This window comes from Vulpes lagopus, chromosome 5 (genome assembly GCF_018345385.1).
Source record: "Vulpes lagopus strain Blue_001 chromosome 5, ASM1834538v1, whole genome shotgun sequence".
NCBI lineage: Eukaryota > Metazoa > Chordata > Mammalia > Carnivora > Canidae > Vulpes > Vulpes lagopus.
In genome coordinates this window covers 132,933,626-132,954,597 of record NC_054828.1, presented here as the reverse complement: position 1 = coordinate 132,954,597, position 20,972 = coordinate 132,933,626, and the positions used below count along the sequence as shown (strand labels likewise).

The 20,972-nt window shown below is 61.6% G+C and overlaps 1 protein-coding gene across 5 annotated transcripts in view; it reads right to left on the bottom strand.

The window, feature by feature from the left end:
- The window catches only part of PXDN (peroxidasin), a 72,781-nt gene that overhangs the window by 24,302 nt on the left and 27,507 nt on the right, over window positions 1–20,972 (bottom strand). For 3 of the 5 annotated variants that reach the window (XM_041757539.1, XM_041757541.1, XM_041757538.1), the window contains exons 2-10: window positions 15,733–15,804; window positions 14,868–14,939; window positions 11,195–11,266; window positions 8,005–8,076; window positions 7,599–7,670; window positions 6,640–6,809; window positions 5,591–5,708; window positions 3,062–3,231; window positions 810–1,082 (exon numbers count right to left, since the gene is read on the bottom strand). In XM_041757539.1, coding sequence (XP_041613473.1) covers window positions 810–1,082; window positions 3,062–3,231; window positions 5,591–5,708; window positions 6,640–6,809; window positions 7,599–7,670; window positions 8,005–8,076; window positions 11,195–11,266; window positions 14,868–14,939; window positions 15,733–15,804 — 1,091 coding nt within the window. Of the gene's footprint in view, window positions 1–809; window positions 1,083–2,718; window positions 3,232–5,590; window positions 5,709–6,639; window positions 6,810–7,598; window positions 7,671–8,004; window positions 8,077–11,194; window positions 11,267–14,867; window positions 14,940–15,732; window positions 15,805–20,972 lie in introns of those variants that run through there. The other 2 variants (XM_041757540.1, XM_041757542.1) reach the window with 2 other exon arrangements.

Genomic DNA, 20,972 nt, shown 5'->3' with positions numbered 1-20,972 from the left:
GGGTGCAGAGGGTGCAGAGGGCAAAGAGGGTGCAGAGGGCGCAGAGGGTGCAGAGGGCATAGAGGGTGCAGAGGGTGCGGGGGGCACAGAGGGTGCAGAGGGCATAGAGGGTGCAGAAGGCATAAAGGGTGCAGAGGGCATAGAGGGTGCAGAGGGTGCGGGGGGCACAGAGGGCACCCCAGCCGCCCCAAGCAGGGAGGGGAACCCAAGGCAGGTGGCTTAGAGTCACAAAGCACAGCTGCAGGGGACCGGAGGGGCCCGTTAACTGCCGGCTGCCGCCACACGGCCCAGGTGCACACGGAGTCCACCCGTACAGATGTACTGACTGGGTGACAGGGTGCGTGTCACGTGTGCAGAGAAAGGCCGCAGGGGGACTCCGGGCAGAGTGCTCGCGAGGCGGCGTTCCTGTGGGCAGACCGGGCCGGCGGAGGCACAAGGACGGAAGCGCCGGTTTCCCTGGTTTTGCCCTATATTGTCGTGGAGCCTCCACGCCAACGCCCCACTTGGCAATTTCTAAACTACTAAACCCGCTAACGGGGCGGCGGGGACGCTCGGAGATTCACGGCTGAGGCCTCACAGCGACAGGCTCTCCCAGCGTCCTGCGCCCACAGCTGCCCTGGGGAGCTGTGAGATGAAGGCCAGACGCCCCGACCTCACGCACCCGCGGGTCAGCCTAAGGGTGCGCACGCCAGGCCCCGAGACGCAAGTCCTTCCACTCAGAAGAGACCCCCCCAACCGCAGAGGAGACGTCAGCCGTGGGAAGGGCGCAGGGAAATGAAGCCGCGGGGCGGAGGGGCGCCCTGACCCACCCTGGACGATGATCAGAGCCGCGGCGTGGATGCTCTCCACGCTGTTGGAGGCGAAGCACGTGTACTCGCCGCTGTCGTCCTGCAGGACGTTCTGTATGAAAAGGCCGCCCGAGGGGGTGATGCTCACGCGAGGGTCCTCGGGCAGGGGCGTGTGGTCCCCTTTGGTCCAGGTGATCCGCGGCGGAGGGTGGCCCGTGGCGCTGCACTCCAGGGTGACACTCTCCCCGACCAGCACCTCCGTGTTCTGTGGCTGGATTACAAAAGCGGGTCGAGCTGTCACAACGAAACACAAGTTCTGGGTTAATTTCCTCCAGGTTAGCAGCCGCGTTTTGCTCGGGTTTTTCCATCTTCTTTCCATCTACCGCCCTTCAAAGGAGTAAAGCAAACACGATTTAATCAGCACGCGCTCTCCGTCGTCTTTCTCGTTTTAAAAAATGCAACGTGTGGGCAGCGGGGACGCGCGTGCCTGGGTCCGGACGGTCAGCGCCTGCAAGGCGGCCGGGCCACGTCCTCTTGCAGCGTGGACTGAGCCCCCGGAGGCGGCCCCGCCTTCTTTATCCTAAGGACCTCGGTCAGTGCAGCCAAACCTCTCCAGAGGTCCTTACTCGCAGGAGTCACCGTGTTTACACTGTACTTAGAACCCAGGAAAACGACCCATCTGCCCCACGGAAACAAAAATGCAACTTTAAGCTGCACTATCTGAATCCAGAAGAGAAATCCACGCCCGGAGCAGCGTGTTTTGTGAGGGATTCTGTGCACAACAGAACTGACGGGCCGGTGGCACCAAGTGCACGGCTACGGGCCGCCCGCGGCACTCGGGCACGCACCCCCGGGCCCGACAGCACTCCCAGGTCTGTAGGAGCCCGGGGAGCAACGTATGGACCCACATAGGATGGGGTTTTTTCTTTGGGTTTTTTTTTTTTTTTTGCATTCCTGTGATGTTTTTATTCAGGCCAGAACACGCTTCTCCCCGATTCCAGAATCCAAAAATGCTCCAAAAATAAAACGCTTTCTCATAACTTATTTGTAAACCTGGGCGTATCCGGCACGGGGTGTTTACGGTGTGTGCGTATGTCACGTCCTGCCAGCGTCCACGCGGTTCGCGGCAGGCGCCCACCGCAGGGTGGAACCCGGGACCCCACACAGCACGGGCCAGCGGAACAGGTTCCGCACCCGGGGCCCCCGCTGGAATTCCCCAAGTTTCCGATTTCCAGACGGTATCAGGCCCGAGAGGCCCGGAGGAAGGGACATGGACCTATAATAGCAAAGGACGTGGGGACAGCCTCAGGTGTTCCCGCTAAAGAGCCGGGACCACCGGTGGGTGACGTGTCCAGCTCTGGAAGGGGAAGAGCGAGAGAAGCCGACACGAGGAGCGGTCAGGCAGGCAGGCGCCGGGGATGCTGGCGGTCACTGGGGCGCGGGGATGCAGGAGGAAGCCGGCGGGTGGGGACAGAAGCAGGAAGACACACTTGCGCGTCGGTCACGTGGGTCAACGTTCACGCTCCATCCCCACGTGCCGAAGGAGCAGCAGGTGACGGAAACGCAGAAAAGACCCCAACATTAGCGATTCCGGAGCAGCGCAGGCTGCAGATGAGGCGACCGCGCGGACGCGAGCCCCAGAGTCAAACGCACGGGGCGGCCACGTGCTCCCGCCGCCACGCGCCAAGCGCTTCAGGGGCACACGCAGAGGCGAGTCCGGCCGGCACGACCGTCACACGCAGGCCGGGTGGGCCGGCCCCGAGCCGCCCCCAGTGACACAGCTAAAGCCGCGGGGAGGGAGACCCAAGCCCTCAGGCTTGCTGGGGCCCCGCGTGGCGCTAAGGAAGCGGCGCCGGCGGAGGGGCAGACGCGCAGGGAGAGGGCGATTCGGGGGTGGGAAGGACGCTGCGGCCCCAAGTCGGTGTCTCACCCGCGGAAGCAGCCGACCTCGGCCTGCTGTGCAGACACGGGGGACTTGGGCTCCGGAAACCTAAGAACGCGTGCCAGGTGCCCGGGGACTTCCCTGGCCGGTGGACGGCAACTACTGCACAGCTCGGGACGGGCTGGATCAACTTGCAAATAAGTCTAAGGCGACCGCTCGCGGGCCCCCTCCAAGGAAACGTCAGTCTGAGGGCGGGCCAAGGGCGCGTGGCGGCCTGGCGCAGGTGCGTCCCCCCGGCGTCCCTCCCGTGTCCCACCCGCATCCCTACCCGGCCGGGCGCGGGGGGCCGGCGGTTCCGGAGGAGCCCTCGCGCGCCGTCCTCTGCACGTACCTGGAGACCCAAAGTACCTGAGGGTGACTTCCTGTGTTTTCACCTGCCCGGCCACGTTCTTGGCCATGCACTGGTAGATGCCCTGGTCGGTCTCCTGCGTGTTTTGGATCATCAAGGTCCCGTCGTCCAGCAAGTTGAGGCGGGAATCCGTCTTCATGCTCAGCTCGTTACTACAAAGGCACAAGTCAGGCGGCTCAGGGTCGTAAGGCTCGAGGACAGGCCTGACCCCGCGGGAGGGCACCCACACCCACACCCACACCCACACCCGGCCTTGCCAGGAACCTGTCCTGCCTCCAGGCTCCGGCCGGCTCAGCATCTCTAGGAAGGGTGCTGACCCGCTGCGTCTCTAATTCGTCCGTTTATTACTCACATGTGCAATCTGTGAGATTTCTAAGTTTTAAAGCAGTTCTCCTCCCAAAGGGGATAAAGGAACATAGTGGGGAAAATTCAAAGGAGACGTTTTCCTTGGTTTCTGGCAAGTTCATTCAAGATAATGAGGCAGGCCCAGAGGGGAGGCAGATCTAGAGGGGAGTCTGACCTGCAGCGGAGGCCGACCCAGCAGGTTAACCTGACTCTCAGGGGAGGCCGACCCTCAGGGGAGGCCAATCCAGCAGGTGAGGCTGACTCTCAGGGGAGGCCGACCCAGCAGGTGAGGCCGACCCAGCACGTGAAGCTGACTCTCAGGTGAGGCTGACCCAGCAGGTGAGGCCAACCCAGCAGGTGAAGCTGACCCAGCAGGTGAGGCTGACTCTCAGGTGAGGTTGACCCTCAGGGGAGGCCGACCCAGCAGGTGAGGCTGACTCTCAGGGGAGGCCGACCCAGCAGGTGAGGCTGACTCTCAGGGGAGGCCAACCAGGAGGTAGCAGACGGGGAGGGAAAGCTGGCACCAGACCTGAGGCCCGGGGCTTTCGGGCTTCCACTGTGCCACGTTTGGCCGCGACATTTTAATTCCCAGTATTAATGTGTTTATTTATGAAAGCAAACGTGAAGGACTCAGCCGAATCTAAGCTTTTCTGCTTTTTAAATACGTGCTTATTCCTCCCGTGTTAATGCTGGGTATTAAATCTGGATAACCCCAGAGTCACCAGGAACGTTATCTGAAGGCTGGGACAGCTTGTGTCACGACCCCACAGCGCCGAGCCGGGTCATGGGGACAAACCGAGGCAGGAACGCCTCTTCCCTCCTGCCCGGATGGCGCCCGATGCCAAGCACCCTGCTGGGCGAACGCTGCTGGGCTGGGTGCCCCGTGCTGGGAGGGACGAGGGCTCGGGGGGTGTCTGGGCTCCTGGCTCCTGTCCTCCTTGCCGTCGTCGTGACCAAACTCGGCCCTGAGCTCAGAGGGGAGGCCCGAGACCGCAGAGCGGCGGGTGCCTGTGCTGTCCCCATGAGAACGTGCACAGGAGCGAGGACAAGGGGCTTTCACGCCGTTTCTTTCCAAGGAGTCGGTTCTCCCCATACACTTCCAAGTGTCCTCGTCCACACAGGGGCCCCGGGAGGACTGACCCCGGAGCGCCCTGCTCCCACCCCTGACCCCCCCCACACCCAAAATGCTTGTGGATGGGCGGGGAGAGCCCTGTGCAAAGGAGACGCGCAGGAGCTAAGGACGCCGTGTTTGCCCGACGGGTGCCCCTGGACGCTGTTCCCCAGGGAGGACCCTCCTCACCCAGGGGCTGCTCCCGGCGTCCCAGCGGCAAGCCCCAGTGACCAGCCCTGTCTGGTTCCCACAACAGATGCGGGCGGGCGAGGAGCCCAGACTCCCTCATAGTCCTCACCCCCAGCGGCAGGGCAGCGCGCACCCCTGAGGGTCCAGAAGATGCAGAACATGCTCTCCCTTGGACCTCTCCCTCCACAGCAGAGAAAGAACTGTGGAGGGGGTCACGGGTGTGCGGGGGGTCTGAAGGGGTCAGAGGGGTCTGCAGATGGGGAGGCCACAGGTGTTGGGGGGTCCACAAGTGTTGGAGGGTGCACGGGTGTCGGAGGGTCCACAGGTGTCAGAGGGGTCCACAGGTGTCAGAGGGGTCCACAGGTGTTAGAGGGGTGCACAGGTGTTAGAGGGGTGCACAGGTGTTGGAGGGGTCTGCAGATGTCGGAGGGGAGTCTGCAAGTGTTGGGGGGGTGTACAGGTGTTGGGGGATCCACAGGTGTCGGGAGAGTCATAGGTGTCAGGGGGGTCACAGGTATCAGGGGTCTGCAAATGTCAGGGGGTGCACAGGTGTTGGGGGGTCCAGAGGTGTGGGGGGTGCACAGGTGTCGGGGGTCCAGAGGTGTGGGGGGGTGTATAGGTGTTGGCAAGGTGTGCAGGTGTTGGGGGGGTCTGCACGTGAGGAGTTGTGTACAGGTGTTGGGGAGGTGCGCAGGTGTCAGGGGGTTCTTAGATGTCAGACGGGTCCACAGGTGTCGGGAGAGTCACAGGTGTTGAGGGGTCACAGGCGTCGGGTCCGCAGGTGTCGGGGGAGCGTGCTCGGTGGAGCCAGCGGGCACCCGGGTGGACGGCGAGCGTCCGTGGCAGCCCGCCCCGTGCCCACTTACTTGTTTCGCAGCCAGATGATCTCGGGCTTGGGGTTGCCTTCCGCTCTGCACGTGAAGAACACGGTGTTCCCCGAGGTGACGTCCGCGTCCTGGGGCTCTGACGTGATGCGAGGCCTTTCTGCGCCGAGGAGGAAACGCAGACTGAGTCTTAAACCGACCCGGCAAAGCGCAGGGGCACCCAAACCCAACCCCTCCCGTTCGAGAGAACATCCCAAGCAGACGTAAGCCCCACCCCAAGCGTTCCCACGCGGACGCAGGGGCTTCTCCGCGGACACAGGCCTCCGCCGCTGGGAGCCTGGGTGGCGACAAGCACCGGGCCAGGCCCCGCGTCCGCCACCCTCAAGAGGGCGAGGCCCCTGTGCACACGGCACCTACACCGTTAGTCGTCTCCATGGAGCCAAAGAGCGGAAAACGATGCTTTTCAGCGACGGCCACCCCGAGGGCCGCGAGCTGTCCGTGCAGGCAGGGCAGGGCAGCAGAGCCGCCCGTGCTGGGTCCTCGGGGGGCGCGTCCCCTCCCACGGCCCCGCGGCCACACCAGGTGCCTCCTCCAGTCGGGCTTCCGGCGCCCGCGACTCCATCTCTAACGCTAACAACCGACGCTTTGGAGAAACTCCGCTGGCGGCCCCCACAGCGCTGCCACCAGGACGCCGAGCGGGACCCTGGGCGCGGCCAGCAAGCGTCTGTCTGGCCGTCGGACTCGGCCCCTTTGCTGCGGGCGATTCCCCGAGATCCCCGTGGGCACGGACGGAGGGCACCGGGCCCCACCAGCCCCGCCCCGCGGCACCAGAGCCCTGCCCAGCGGCGGCCACAGGCACGGGGGCCTGGACGGGCGGGAGGCACAGTGTGTCGTCCACTTGGCTAATTTTGCGGGGAAACCTGGCGACAAAGGCCCAGGAACCTGAGAGCTGCTCGACGAGGAGCGTCCTCGTCCGGTCCCCCGAGGCGGGGTCTGGGGCCAGCGACCCCAAGGACAGGAAGGGCCGCGTACGCGCCGCGCCCTGCGGTGGCCACACTGGTCCAGGGGACGCGGCGGCGGCGCTCACTCACCACAGTCCAGCTCTTCGGGGGTGATGGTGGCCACCGAGCGCCCCTGGATGCGGCGCGGATATTCACAGGTGGCCGCTGCCTGCGCATTGCCCGACTTGGCGTAGGTTTTGAGCAGATCCGCCAGCCACAGGATCTCACAGTCGCAGTGAAGCGCGTTGGAGTCCAGCCGCCTGCCGGAGGAAGACGGTGAGGCGCGGGCGCCGGCAGGTGGGACCCCGCACGCCCGCCGCGCGGGACAGAAGGCCGCGTCGGGGCGGGAGGGCGCCGTGAGTCCGCAGGCGGCGGTAGAGGGGGCCGGGAGACCCCACCTGCCGCCGCGGCCCAGCCTCTCCGGCCCGTCTCCGCGGCCCCCGCACCCCCATCCCGGCAGCGCTCCCCCGAGCGACCTTCCCACCGCGCAGCTTAGCCTGGCCGCTGACGGCGTTACCCGAAGGCCCCCGAGCGGCGACGGGAGCCGCTGACTTCACCCGAGTTTGCCTGGGATCTGGGCTTCCCAGCCCCACTCTCCTGTCCCTGGCACACGGGATGATCGCCGGGGAGCAGCCCACGGGCAGGCGGCGGGTACCTGCCACCACCGGCCCTGACGGCCTCTACCCTATAGAGCAAGGTCCTCGCGATAAGAGAAGCAAGATGCGTAGAGGCCTCGGGAAATCCGAGCCCGGTTTGCTTAACGTCTCGCTGCGTGAACACTGAACACCGGGGACAGCAGAGTCCTCCCTGCATGTCACTCCCAGCCCAGAGAGACGCGACGTGGGATTAGAAATTAATTGGAAGAACTTAGACTTCGGGAAAAGTCCCGGTCGCCTCTAACAGGGTCGACGTGGGTCAGCGGGGCTCCCGGCGTGTGCGTGGACGGCTCGGGGCCCCGGCCCGCCCCCCCAGGAGTGACCCGCACCCGCAGCCCAGCCGGGACCCGGGACCCGCGGCGGCGATCGGGGCTGCGCCGAGCACACACTCACAGTCTTTTCATGGATTCCAAGTGATCGAATGTTCCCGGAACCAAATGTGTGATTCGGTTGTTATGTAAGAATCTGTCGAAAGAGACAATACGACAAACCGAGTTTATAAACCGCGTCGCGCGTGCGTAGAAGAGACCATCCACAGCCGGACAAAACAGCCGTTAGCAGGCAGCCCGGCGGCTGCACGGGTTGATCTCAGGGAACCTGAGACCGTCACTTAGGAAAGGACTTGGGCTTCTTTTCTATTTTATCCCGATTCCCAAAGCGGCGGCGGTCGGCCCCGCCTGCGGACCGTGACACGCGGAGCAGAGACCGCGCACCGCACCGCCCGACGTCGGGTGTCTGGACTGACAGCGGCCTCCTCTCGCCCGCACAACCTGGGAGGGCGGCGGGAAACCCAACTTACAGCCTCTCCAGCTTCGGCAAGTGTTGGAACGACTCTGGGTCGAGAGTTTCTATCTGATTAAAGTGCAGGTACCTAGACGAGCGTACAGGGAAAAAGAGAGAAAAGAAAGAACCAGGTTTTAAACACTTTTCACTCTGTGCAGGTCTAGACGTTTTTTTCAAAAAAATGCTTCCTAAGTCATTCCAAATGCGTACGTCCGGAACTCTCTAGATGCCCTACATCCGGGGGAAACCAGTGAAATCACCAAACACCAAGATTAAAAACACAACAGGCGAGTGGTGGACGGGGAATCGCGATGCTGACCCAGTCTCTGCACACCCTGCTCGCCCTGCACGCCCTGCACGCCCTGCACGCCCTGCACGCCCTGAACGCCCCTGCACGCCCTGAACGCCCCTGCAAGCCCTGCTCGCCCTGCATGCCCTGCACGCCCTGAACGCCCTTGCAAGCCCTGCTCGCCCTGAACGCCCTTGCAAGCCCTGCTCGCCCTGCACGCCCTGAACGCCCTGCAAGCCCTGCACGCCCTGCAAGCCCTGCACGCCCTGCTCACCCTGCACGCCCGGCTCACCCTGCAAGCCCTGCTGACCCTGCACACCCTGCAAGTCCTGCACGCCCTGCTCGCCCTGCTCGCCCTGCTCACCTTGCAGGCCCTGCACACCCTGCACGCCCTGCAAGCCCTGCTCGCCCTGCAAGGCCTGCACGCCCAGGCCTCGCCACATGTCCCGCCTCCGTGTGGTGCCCAGGAGGTGTCAAGTCCACGCAACCCTCCTGACGGCACAGACGTGAGAACGTGAACCTCCGTTCTAATCTTCCGACCTCCTCGTGACCTCAGGGGAGGCTGGACTCCCCCTGGGACCTGAGGCTGTGCAGACAGTTAAACAGCGAGGACTAGGAGTCTCCTCAATGTGCGCCCGTTCCACGGACCGTCCCGCATCCACTCTTCTGCTGTCTCCTTGCTTTTCCACAATTTGCACATTTTTTTTGGCACAACTATTTTCTTTTCATTTTCCTGAATACTACTGCTCCTGCCACTTTGAAAAAATTGGCGTTTTTTTCCCCTAAAGCAAAACGCTGGCTGCGAGCTTGGCCACGTGTGGTGGCCGGGGTGCTCTGCAGCGGGCCCCCCACCCACAGAGAGGAGACGCCGCTGCTCACTGGGAGGTGCCCCCGGGCCCTGCAGGGCCACAAGGACAGGGCTCCCACAGATCCCGGGGTCCTCAGACCCAGACGCCAGAAGGTGGTCTCGAGACGCAGCCCGAGTCCCTTGGAGACCTTCCCTGACGGTGGCAGCACCGTGGCCAAGGTCACCATGTTCCGTTGTCCTTCCCTGCCCCCTGCTCTCCTCCCGTCCCCTGGCCCAGCTCCCCAGGAGGGCACCACGGTGACCTCTATTGGGGAGGTCGCACAGCTCAGGTCAGAGCCCCCCACGGTCAGGACCCCCGACTCTCCCCTCCCCTCCGGGACAGGAAGCCTGCAAGTAGGGTGACCGGGGAACAGCAGGAATGTCCAATGGGGAGCTGCACAGGGGTGGCTGGGGAGACCCCGTTAGTGGGCAGGTGAGCCTGGGGAGGTGCCCAGGGAGGAGGGAGGGAGGCTGACGACCTGCCTGTCCTCATCCTCATCCGCTGCCTGGACTCAGGTGGAGCCCGCCGCCAGGCCCAGAGACCTCGCAGCCCCCAGCCGCCTGGGTGTCCAGCGCCCCCCCAGGCCCCAAGGAGGCCCCGGGCCCCAGGTCCAATCCGCATCCGACGCTGGTGTCACGCGTGCTCCTCCTGGCCTGCCTCTGGACAGGGAGGAGGGGCCCCCGGGCAGCGGGAGCCCCGCAGGGGCCGCCCCCACCACAGCGCCGTGCACACCCCCAGAAACAGCCTCATCTCCGCGTGCGCGGTGCCCTCCCTGCAGGCAAGGGCCGGTCCTAAGTGTCTCCGTGTCCCGTTGGACCCTCACGACATCCACGGAAGGGGAGCCACGTCTCGTGCAGGGAGCCCCTAACTAAGCACCCAACCCGGGGTTCCAAAGACGTCCTGACCAGATCCGCCGACCCCGGGACAGTCGCTCGGAAGCAGCGCTTCCCCCAGACTCTGCCTCTTTCTTCCTTAAAAATGAGTTGATTCTCCCCCCTTTGGGGGGAGCACCACCTGCTTCTAGGGTTTTCGGCACATGCAAATGGGACCTGGCTTCCCAGGTGTCGGCGATGGCGACCTCACGGCCCCCGCCCCCGGAGGAACGCGTCCGATGCGGGCACTCGGTCCTCACGAGCCCTCGTCTGCCTGGATGTCTTCCAGACACTTCCCTGGGTTCCTGCACGCCCTGTGCTCTGCGCCTCCTCCTCTGTGGGGCGAAGATCACAGGAACCCGACACGCTGCGCTCCACACACCACGAGGTGGGCAGCGCGGGTCACACCCCAGTAAACACGCTCTCGATGCAGGAGCCTCGGGTGAGCCCCCGCAGCGCCTGGTTTCGGGGTGAGCCCCCACCCCCAGCTCTGCCGCCGGGTGTCCGAAGAGGCCCCTGCGCCCGCCCGCCCGCCCGCGGGGAGACGCGCAGACCCACGGACAGCTGCCGCCCAAGGCCACGGGGCCGCGTCACAGCCACAAGCCCTGCCGGGCCCGTGACGACAGCCGAGCGGCCGCCCCGACTCCCCAGAACCACTTCAGCTCAGTGGGAAGTAACGGGCCCAACCGAGCAGGACAAACCCCTTCTACCGGGAATCCTACTTAAAAAGGAACACGCGGGCTGCGCAGCAACGCTGGACCCCGCAGGCGGCCAGAGAAACAGCGCCTGACGCGCTAACTAGGAACACGTGGGAGAAAGTGCCTTTTTTTACTCCAGAATAAGGACATAAAGGCAGAGAGTCAACTGGAACGGGTGCAGATTCACGGACAGGAAACGGCCCCGCTGGGCCCGCCCCGAGGCCCCTCCGCGCCCAGAGACTGTTCCTGCTGCCAGCGGGCACAGCGTGGCGGCCGGGGCCCCTCGGTCTCGCTGTCGCTGCCCCGAGTGAGGACCCGGGGCTGCCGCCCACCGCGGGTGGAGGGCTCGGTCGGACCGGCTCCCCCCGGCATGCACGCGTCCCTACGACCCCGTTAGTACAGACATGCATCGTGCAAACAGCACACTTAGTGCACCTTCCCTGCAGGAGGCAAAGGGCAGGTGACATCCCAGACAGTCAACACACAGAGGGACACTTACAGTTGTTCTAGAGAGGCAAGTCCCTTAAATGCTTGCCTGTCAATTGCCTGGATCTCGTTCTTGTACAGATAGCTGAAACAAGAAACGGAGGCGAATTAGCACACACGCGACGGCCGGGACCTCACACGGACAGAGGAATCACGCGGACACGTGCACACTTTAAATCAAGGGCTGTGTGAGGGGACGAGCACCACGTCCGGGCGGCAGTGCCCCAGGCGGAGGACCCCGCCCGCCCCCGAAGGAAGAAGTCTCCAAACCGGAGGTCGCCCGACCACCGCCGCGTCCTCCCAAAACCCGCAGGTTCTTGGAGTGCGGCTCGTGACCTGTGACCACGCACCTGCTTCAAAGCTGGAAGGGAACGGAACCGCTTCCCCCACACGCGTGTGTGACGGGCACAGGTCACAAGGTCCTGCATCCGGGTGCTTTAAGACACCCGGAACCCAGGTGGGGAGCCGACGACACGAAGCCTAAGCGTGTCCTGAGCAGCTCACCCACCGGGTCCCAGTCTTACGGAACGGAAGCAACGTCAGAGGGATCACGGACGTGGCCCGCTGCCCGTTTCATCCCGTCTGCGAAAGCTAAAGGCTTTTATATTTTTCATTGGTTGCAAATTCCAAAAGAAGACGGGTGGTGCATGACCCGGGACAGTCATCTGAAACCTGACGTTCAGAGTCCAGAGCCGACCGGGACACAGCCCGGTGTGGCTCGTCCGGGGCCGCGTGGTGCAGTCCAGCCGCCGAGGCCTCCCCAGTGGCCGCGAGGCCCCCAGATGCCCTGCCTGGTCCTGTGCAGTGTGTCGGCTCCCGGGCGAGGCCCTGCCAGCCCCAGGGCTCCAGGGACACGACCCGGGTGGGTACCGTCCTCAGAAGCAACACGCCTCTGCGGCAGCAGGTGTCCTGGGCCCCACATACGTGGTGACGTCGAGGTGACATGTGTACACACAGAGAGGTGCGCCCTTGGCGCTTCTCCCCTGCCGATGGATCCAACCCCCCAGCGTCCCACCGCGTGTCCGCAGGGGCTTCCCCGCACCCCAACCCCAGCTGGGCGTCCACCCACGGAGCCGATCGCCTGCTCTGTCGACAGGGGCCTCGCCCCCGGGACTTGTGCCCTGCGTGACTCTAGCTCAGAATTCGGTGCAGGCTTGTTGCACAGGACCGGCCACGCAGCCTTTAACCACTGCCATCCCGCGAGGCGGCTGCCACTTCTCGGTCGGCACAAACCCGCCGCGTGACCCTCCAGGCCCTGGGCCCACCACGGAGGCTGTGCCCGCTGGGGGGTTGGAGCCCGGCCACCCGCTAGCTCGTGGCCTTGGGTACGGTGCCGACCGCTCTCCTGTGTAAAGCGGAGGGAGCGGTGGTTCCAGGTCACGGGAATGAGTGAGGACGCAGGGAGGGGACAGAAGGAGGCCCTCGGGGGAGCCAGAGGGCCAGCGCCCAAGGGCCAACACCTCCTGGCCCACACGGCACACGCAGCGGGAGCGCGCGAGACCACCGAGGCCCACGTGGACGCAGTGCGCTGCCGGGACGGGAAGCACCCTCGGCCCCAGACCACCCCATAGTGTCCCCCCAGCCCAGGCGGCCCGTCCCCGACTCACGCCCTCCCACAGGTCGCTGGGGCCCCAGCGCACACCCAGCACTCGGCTCCCAAAGGCGCTGACTGAGCACAAAGGCAGGAACCACCCATCTCAGAAGAGCCCTCAAACCGCGCAGCATCCAGGTGCTGCGGGGGGCACCCTCCGGCCAAGGACGGGGTCAGATGGGGAAGGGGGACCCCTTCTCGCCCTGCCCCTGGGGCTGCGTCTCACCACGGCCCCTGCCCTATCCTGCTGACCCCTGCCCGCCCTCCCCAGGGCCCGGGTGCCTTCCTCCAGGGGCTGGGCGCCCCGAGGCGGGGGCAGGTGCCTGCACGGGGAGGTCCCGGAGACGAGGCTTACAAAGCGTCACTTTAAAAAAGTCCTTTTGAGTGAGAAACAAGGTATCCCCAACTATTTCACACTAAATCTGTTTAGAGATTAAAGAATACGTTGCTCTTAATTCATCCAAACCAAAAGCAAAATATAAAATAAAGAAATAAAAGTAATAGACACGCACACACAGAGCGGGTGCTGGCTGTGAGCTCACTGGGCCTTTCTCAGAAAGCAAAACCTTTCTTCTGGAACTTGTACCGCACTTAAAATTCAAAAACAAAACACCATAAATCAGTAAAACCTCAAGAATAAATAGAAGAAGGCCTTTCCCTCATTTTTAACATGAGCAACAAAGCTTAATAATGCTCACAGGTGGGCGCCCGGGTGGCCCAGCGGGCTGAGCATCAGCCCTCAGCTCGGGTCATGGTCCCGGGGTCCTGGGATCGAGCCCCACATCGGGGTCCCTGCTCAGCGGGGCGTCTGCTTCTCCTTCTCCCCGACCCCCACTCACGTTCTCTTCCTCTCAAAGAAATAAAATGCTCAAAACAAAATCTTCATACGTTATTCTATTCTAAAAATTAACAAAATATACCAAACATGGTGGAAAAATATGTACACCGGACACTTTGGATGATTTTCACTGAGGAATGTGTATTTCTATAAACACAGGTAAAGTCATCACTAGTTAGGAACCAATGACGTTATCTAAAAATCAAACGGGTTTCAAAATAGACACTAACAATGTGATTTTATTTTTTAAAAAAAATCAACGCCTAAAAAAATAAAAATTTAAAAATTTTAAAAAATAAAAAAAAATTAAAATCAACGTGATTTACAGATGTTCACGTTCACTTATGACATAATTTTCAGAAAAAAGCCACTGCTCTAAATCCCTCATTAAAATGATTCTCTCTGAAAGGTCATCGAAGTCTTAAAAGTGAGAATAAGTTGCTAAAAGCACAGGACACGTATTTTATCTACAATCAGGAATATTGGAATGTGAGTCTTAATGGCTTCCAGTCTTTTTTTTTTTTTTTTAAGATTTTATTTATTTATTCATGAGAGACACGGAGAGAGAGGCAGAGACACAGGCAGAGGGAGAAGCAGGCTCTGTGCGGCGAACCGGACACGGGACTCGATCCCAGGACCCGAGTCAGGACCTGAGCCCAAGGCATATGCTCAACCGCAGGGACCTAGGGACCCCAACGGCTTCCAGCCTTAAAATCAGCACCTACAGAGGTGTCAAGCCAGCACTCGCCCGCGAGGTTGTCTCCTAACCTACCAAACTGACGTTTTAAATGCTCAAAAATAAATGAACTAAAATCAGTTTTAAAAAGCAAACTACAACGTTACTACCTAAAAACAGAGGTGTGAGGTCACCCGGAGGAAGACGGGGAAACGAGCAGAGACGAGTGACAGTCCCACACCAGAGCCTCAGCGGCAGAGGCCTCCGTCTGGGGGCTCACGCGCCGGCCGCGCTCACAGCGAGGGTCCACGCGTCCCCAAGACGTGGCTGTGGTCTGACCTTCCACCTGCCCCGCTGACGGCGGACACGCGTGCTAACCGGGACGCAGGGAAGCGCTTCACACCGGTAAGGACCCACTTCAAGAATCCCAGCCGCAAATTCACCGGCCTTTAGGAAATCAACCCTAACAGGTGGAAGCATGTATATTAATCTGCAAACTGCATAAAATTCAGGCCCGGGATGCAGCAGTCGGTGGACAGACGACACGAGCTCTCGGGGTCAGGGAGCGATGGGTCACTTACAGATATTTCAGGTTCTCCAGGTCTTCGAACGAGCCGCTCGGTATGCTCTTGATCTGGTTATTGTTGAGAAGCCTACGGGACAAAGTCCGAGTTAGAAGGACGACACCCGCACGTCTGGCCCGCGTCCTGCGAACACGTTCCCGCCGCCCGGAAAAGCCGCCGAACGACTGGGGCACGGAGCCGGGCACCAGCGCTGGCCGGGCCCTATGTTCCCGACGGGGTGTTGGGCGCTCACCCTCCGATGATGCGTTTCCTCGGGGCACGGGGCCCCGGGCCGCCCACGGTCCCCCTCCCTCCCTATGCAGTGAGTATCTGTCTGTCCTGCTGTCTGTCATGGTCCACCTCGGCTGACCGCGAGGTCAGCGTGCACCTGCAGGGGGTCCCGCCGGGGTCCGACCGCCCCCTGGGCCCCAGGGCAGCGAGGGCACACCAGCCTCCAGCCCGGCTCAGCTGCAGAACTGCTGGACGCCGGTCAGGCCCGTCGCCTTTCACTGCCTGCGCGGGGGCACAGGTGGACGGTGCCCCAAGCCCCCCTGGGCCCTGGAGACGCGCTGGGGCAGGTGAACGGGCAGGGGGCTGAGTCCCCCACAGGGAGAGGAGGGCAGTGCGTGGTCTGGGTCACACGCGCTCCTGAGGGACCCAGGGGTCCACGGTGTGGGACCAGGACGGGACGGCAGCCGGGCACCGACCCACGGGCCTGGCATCTCCGTGTGCGTGCTCTATTCTCGGGTCCCCCGTCCACGCCCCCCACGCCCACCCGACTGCAGATCATCGGGCCGCGCGGCACTGAGGTCTACCCACAGCGAAAGCCAGGGGACGTCTATACCCGTGTCCTACTCGGGCCCAGCAGAATGTCTGGACTTACAACGTATTCAAGTTTCTCAGCTTCCTGAATGCCCCGGGCTGGATCTCTCGGATTCTATTAAAGCGAAGATCCCTGCAAAAAAAAAAAAAAGAAAGAAATGAGTTAATACAGAGAAATACGCCATCGTGACTGGGGCCGCGTCATCTCGCGGAGTTTCAACACGGTGACAGGACGGGGGAGGCGTGAACCGTCGCAGCGCATGGCTGGGCCCATGATCTCACGGTGGCCGAGTAGGCGCGCGGCGATCTGAACGGCAGGGCCCGACCTACGGCCTCACGCAGCTCCGCTGCGACCACGCTTCTGGGGGGATAAAGACCTACGGCAGGCAGGCACGGCCAAGGTCGCCAAGCCGTCCCCAGACACTCAGGCCCACCCGCACGCGCAGCACCGGGGCCGTGGGGGGCGGCAACGTGTCAGCACCCACCCCAACACCTCCCCGAGCTGGGTTTCGGGGGTTTATCCGTGAACCACCCACCACGTTTTCTCGGTGAGTTTAGACCCAACATCTGAAAACCGCGAAGCTCACTGTGACCCGGGAAGGTCCATCCGTCCAGCGCGTGGATGGAGACTCGGGACTTGCACACGCGTGTTTTAAGCAGAGTTACACGTGCGCCGGGAGAACAGTTACTGACGCTTCGGAGGCAGAGGGACGACCCGAGCAGCCCAGGGCAGACCAGAGTGCGAGACCGCCCACGGCGGGTGGGGCCTCGGGCAAGCACGGGGCGGCTGGCGGGGCGCCCGGCCACGGAGCAGGTGCAAGGCCGCCCGGAGCCACGAGCTCAGCGGCAGAGGGCGGCCAGAGAGGCCCACTTTTACCCTCTGAATTGAAATCCATCAGTTATATGGAACTAAAGTCTGTGACTTTAAACTATTTTTTTTAATTTTTATTTATTTATGATAGTCATACAGAGAGAGAGAGAGAGGCAGAGACACAGGCAGAGGGAGAAGCAGGCTCCATGCACCAGGAGCCTGATGTGGGATTCGATCCCGGGTCTCCAGGATCACGCCCTGGGGCAAAGGCAGGCGCCAAACCGCTGCGCCACCCAGGGATCCCTAAAGTCTGTGACTTTAATTTAAACGTATAAATTTAACGTCTGTGAACGTCACCGAAAAGTACGTAAGAGGCCACTTCCTTTATCAAAGTCTTGGGCTAATTAAGATTCCTTGTTCTTAGGCCCAAGCCCCAGGACAGTGAGGCAGGGTTATCGGGATCGACTGGGGGCCCCCCACCCACAGGAAGTCCGGCTCCGGCACCCCAGCTGGGGTTTGGACAGAGAGTCCCTACGGAGACTTCACAGACGGGAACTCCGTGGGGGGGGGGCATGCACGGGCGCCCCGGGGCGGCCCCAACCCGGGTCCTGGAGCGACATCCGGTCCAAATCGGGGATGGAGCTCTTGTGACACGCACTGGCATTTCCTAACGTTCGTGAACTTTCCAGGAATTTGATTACATTGAGCCAATGTAAAGAGTCATCGTAGATTTACAGAACCGGTTCGAGTTGACGGGGCAGCGAAAGGCTCCTCAGAAAGTACGTGGCTGAGATGAACCGTGTTGGCTCCGGAGTGAGCCCGGTGGGGCATCTGCTTCCTGGCTCTGGGTGGGGTTCTCGGGAAGGGGAGGTCTTGGGCGTCGGTCCCCACCTGCCCTGGGCCGCTCACCTGCCCTCACCAGGGTGCTCTCGCTGGTCCCCGAGAGCCACCACCATGTCCCCCCGGGGCAACGTGGCTCCCCGCACTGACTGTGGCTTTTAAATACAGAAGTTACCCTCCATCGCTAGGAGAACGCTGCAGGTGCTTCCGCCGGGGAGATGCTGAAGCCAGGGCCCCAGGGGAGAGCAGGCGCCTCCGGAGCCCACGACCCACGACCCGACCGTGTGAAAGCGCAGACCGGCCCGCCGAGCTTCAGCGTCAACAGGTGATGGAGAAGCTCCCTCCTTGCACGTAACAAACACGGGCATTCAGGGGACTGGGACCGACGCCCCCGGGCCCCGTGGAGAACGTGTCCCCCTGGAACGCGGAATGCCACACGCACACGCGTAGCAGAATCGGTCCAACATCTCCCACCAAGAAGCCAGGCCTCACGTCCCCAGGAATGACGGTGGCTTGAGCACACGCGGCTTCGGACACCCATTTCCCGTCAAACTCAACAGAGGAAAGACGACACGGAAACCTCCTGAAAGGCAGCCGCCGAGGGCCGGAGGACTTGGCCACCTCCTGACGCGGCAAGGCCGGCCCGCGGGTGTGAGGCCCGTGCCAGGGGCCGGGGGGCAGTGCGGGGGGCACACCGGGCAGCCGCCGCACACCCAGCTCTGAGCGCCTGAGTGCGGCCTGGGGTCCGGGGAGACCACACCAGATCTGAACGGCCTCGGGGAGAAGCGGGTCAGTGGCGTCAACACACTGGCACACTGATGACGCATCGAGACACGAGCATGTTGGACACAGAGTTAAAGTCGGTAAAATTAACCTGTTTCTTTCCAGTTTTTAATGAAACCGCTAGGACATCTAAATGTCCGTATGTGGCCACATCTCATGGTGCGGCCTGTTTCCAGGCAGCCAGGCCAGCCGCCTGCTCTCGCAGCAGACAACCAGAGGACCACACGCCCACCCAGCCAGGCGGAGGGTACGCACGGGCCCCCTTCCCAGCAGGCGCAGAGAAATGTCAACAACGTAAAGGAAGCGACCTGAGATTCTGGAACTGAAACACCGAACAGCTGAGATGGAGAGAACATGCAGGGACTTAAGGCCGCCCTGACCACGGCAGGAACCGGGGTGAACGTGAGGGCAGGACGCCAGAAGGCGCACGGGGTGATGCAGGGGGGACGGCGCCTGTACTCCCACTCCAACCTGCACACACGCGGGCCGCCGCAGACACGGCCCCGGAGCCGCAGCCGCAGCGGGACAGACGGGCAGAGGCCGCGTGCCCCCACCCCCACGCAGCCCCGGAGAGTCGGGGCCCGGGAATGAAGCCGCCCTGGATTCCAGGATGAACCAAATTCCCAGTCACAACCACAGATCGCCGAGGCCTTTTCAGCTGAATTGATTCCCACTGTGTGGGAGTATCGGGAGGGATTTATTAATTCCGTAACGGTGACGATTCTCTTAAGCAACGTTCTCAGCGGGGTCTCCCGATCCTCATCAGCGGCATCTCCTGGGAACTTGCTAGAACAGCCGATTCTGGGCCTCACCCCCAAGCTCTGGGGGTGGGGTCTGGTAATCTGGGTTTCAATCATCTCTCCAGGAGGAGCAGGTGACATTTGAAAACACTGCTCTTCAGTAACGCTGTGAGGGGGCAGCGTGCATGTGCGCGACTGCATGTGTGTGTGCGAGTGTGCCCGTATGTGTACAGATACATGCACCACATCCAGTACACATGTGCATACATGTATCTGCACCCGTGCACGCATACACATGTATATGCACATGCATGCAGGCATACACACTAGTAACTGCACACCCGCACATACATACAGTGTACCTACACATAGGCACCCACACACCTATACACATGCACAGCCATGTGCACATACACCATGCACCTGCACTTCATGCATGCACATGCACATACACACACGTACCCACTAATGTGCACATATGCATAACTGCACACACATACATGTGCACATGCAGAGGTAGACACATGCACACATATACATGTGCCTACGCATGCATGTGCATGCAAATGTACATGCACACATGTACATATACACGCACGTGTATGTTCACATGTACCCACAGGTGTGCATGCACCCACACATGTGTATGCATGTCCCTGCACATGTGCACAAGCATGAGCACACATACCTACACACGTGCACACGTACTAACATGTGCCCACACATGCCTACACATACACAGCAGGTGTCTGCTTGTCTTCCTCTACGTGGGATCCTTAGGCCATCTGTCATCACTGATGTAGAGCTTATGTTAAATTTAAATGCAAACCAATTAAAAAAGTGGTTAAAACCAAGTCATACTGTAAGTACCTCCCTAATTTTTTAAGTTATTGAAATAAGGTCTACACATGCCTGGGGAAACAAAATGTCTAACCCTATGGAATATAAGACCATGGAGGGTCACTCCTTGCCTGCACTGCTCAGTTAATTTAGAAGCAGAATTCTTATTTTTACAATTATAGTAACTATTTCCACAAATAATCCTAATACGGAGAAAAACGTAAATGTAAAGATCTTCTTGACGTGCAAAGGGGTTACGTCCCTGTTGAAAGGCATGGGATCCACCTCACCGACTGGCTCCGTGCCTGGCCAGGACCACCTACTGCACTCAGACGCTTGCAGAACCTCCTCACACAGAGCCCGTTTTGATCCATGTGATTTACCGACCACAGTGCTGCGGGTGACACCCGGGTGACGGGTATCAGTAGTTGACACCTGTCCTGCATCACAGAGGACCCTACTGGGTCCCGCTAGCTCCAAAAAAGACCAAAATCCAAATCCCAAGTATAGCTTCTGAGTGCATAGAGCTTCACACCATCATAAAGTTCGAAACTGTGAGTCGAGCCATCGTGAGTCGGGGACTGTGCACAGTGTCTGTAGCCATAGCCCTGCTTCTACAAGGAACTATAAATGCTGGATTATGCCCCGAGCTGGGCAGTAGGCCCGAGGGAGCCGAGGGAGCCGGCTGAGCTGTGCAAGGGGCCCTGTGACCCGCCCAGGGCATCCTGCTCCGTCCAGAGGGAGGGCAGGGGTGGCCTGCATCTGGGCAACCTGAGCGACATGACCCTAATCAACTCAACACAGCCACTGCTTTCTGAAATCTAGCATTTTACCTTAAAAATGTATAAGCACCTCACATTCCACTCTGTCTCGTTGTGGCCACTCTAAAATAAGGCGTTTGCCAACGGCGGCGAGAAGAGGCCTGCCACGCTTCTGGTCCGGCCTGGCCCGGCGCAGGGGGCTGCGGGCCTCCCCGGGGTGCCCCAAGGCACCTCGGGCTCCAGCCGAAGCTCATTCTCTTCCCCCACAAACCCCGTCTGCCTCTCCAACTGCAGCAGGCGACTGGCACCAGCCACCTGGACAGGTGAGTCAGCTCACCCTGTCTTTGCACTTCCTGCCCCCGAGGCACCGCCAGGCCGTCTGGTGCACGTTTCCCCGCCGCTCGCTCCCCTTCCTGCCCCACGGACGCTCAGCAGGCCAGCAGGCCTGGCCCTATCCGCACCGGCCCGCACTCTGGGATGGAGCGCAGCCCCTCCTGCCCCCTGCTTCCAGCACCAAGGCAGCACC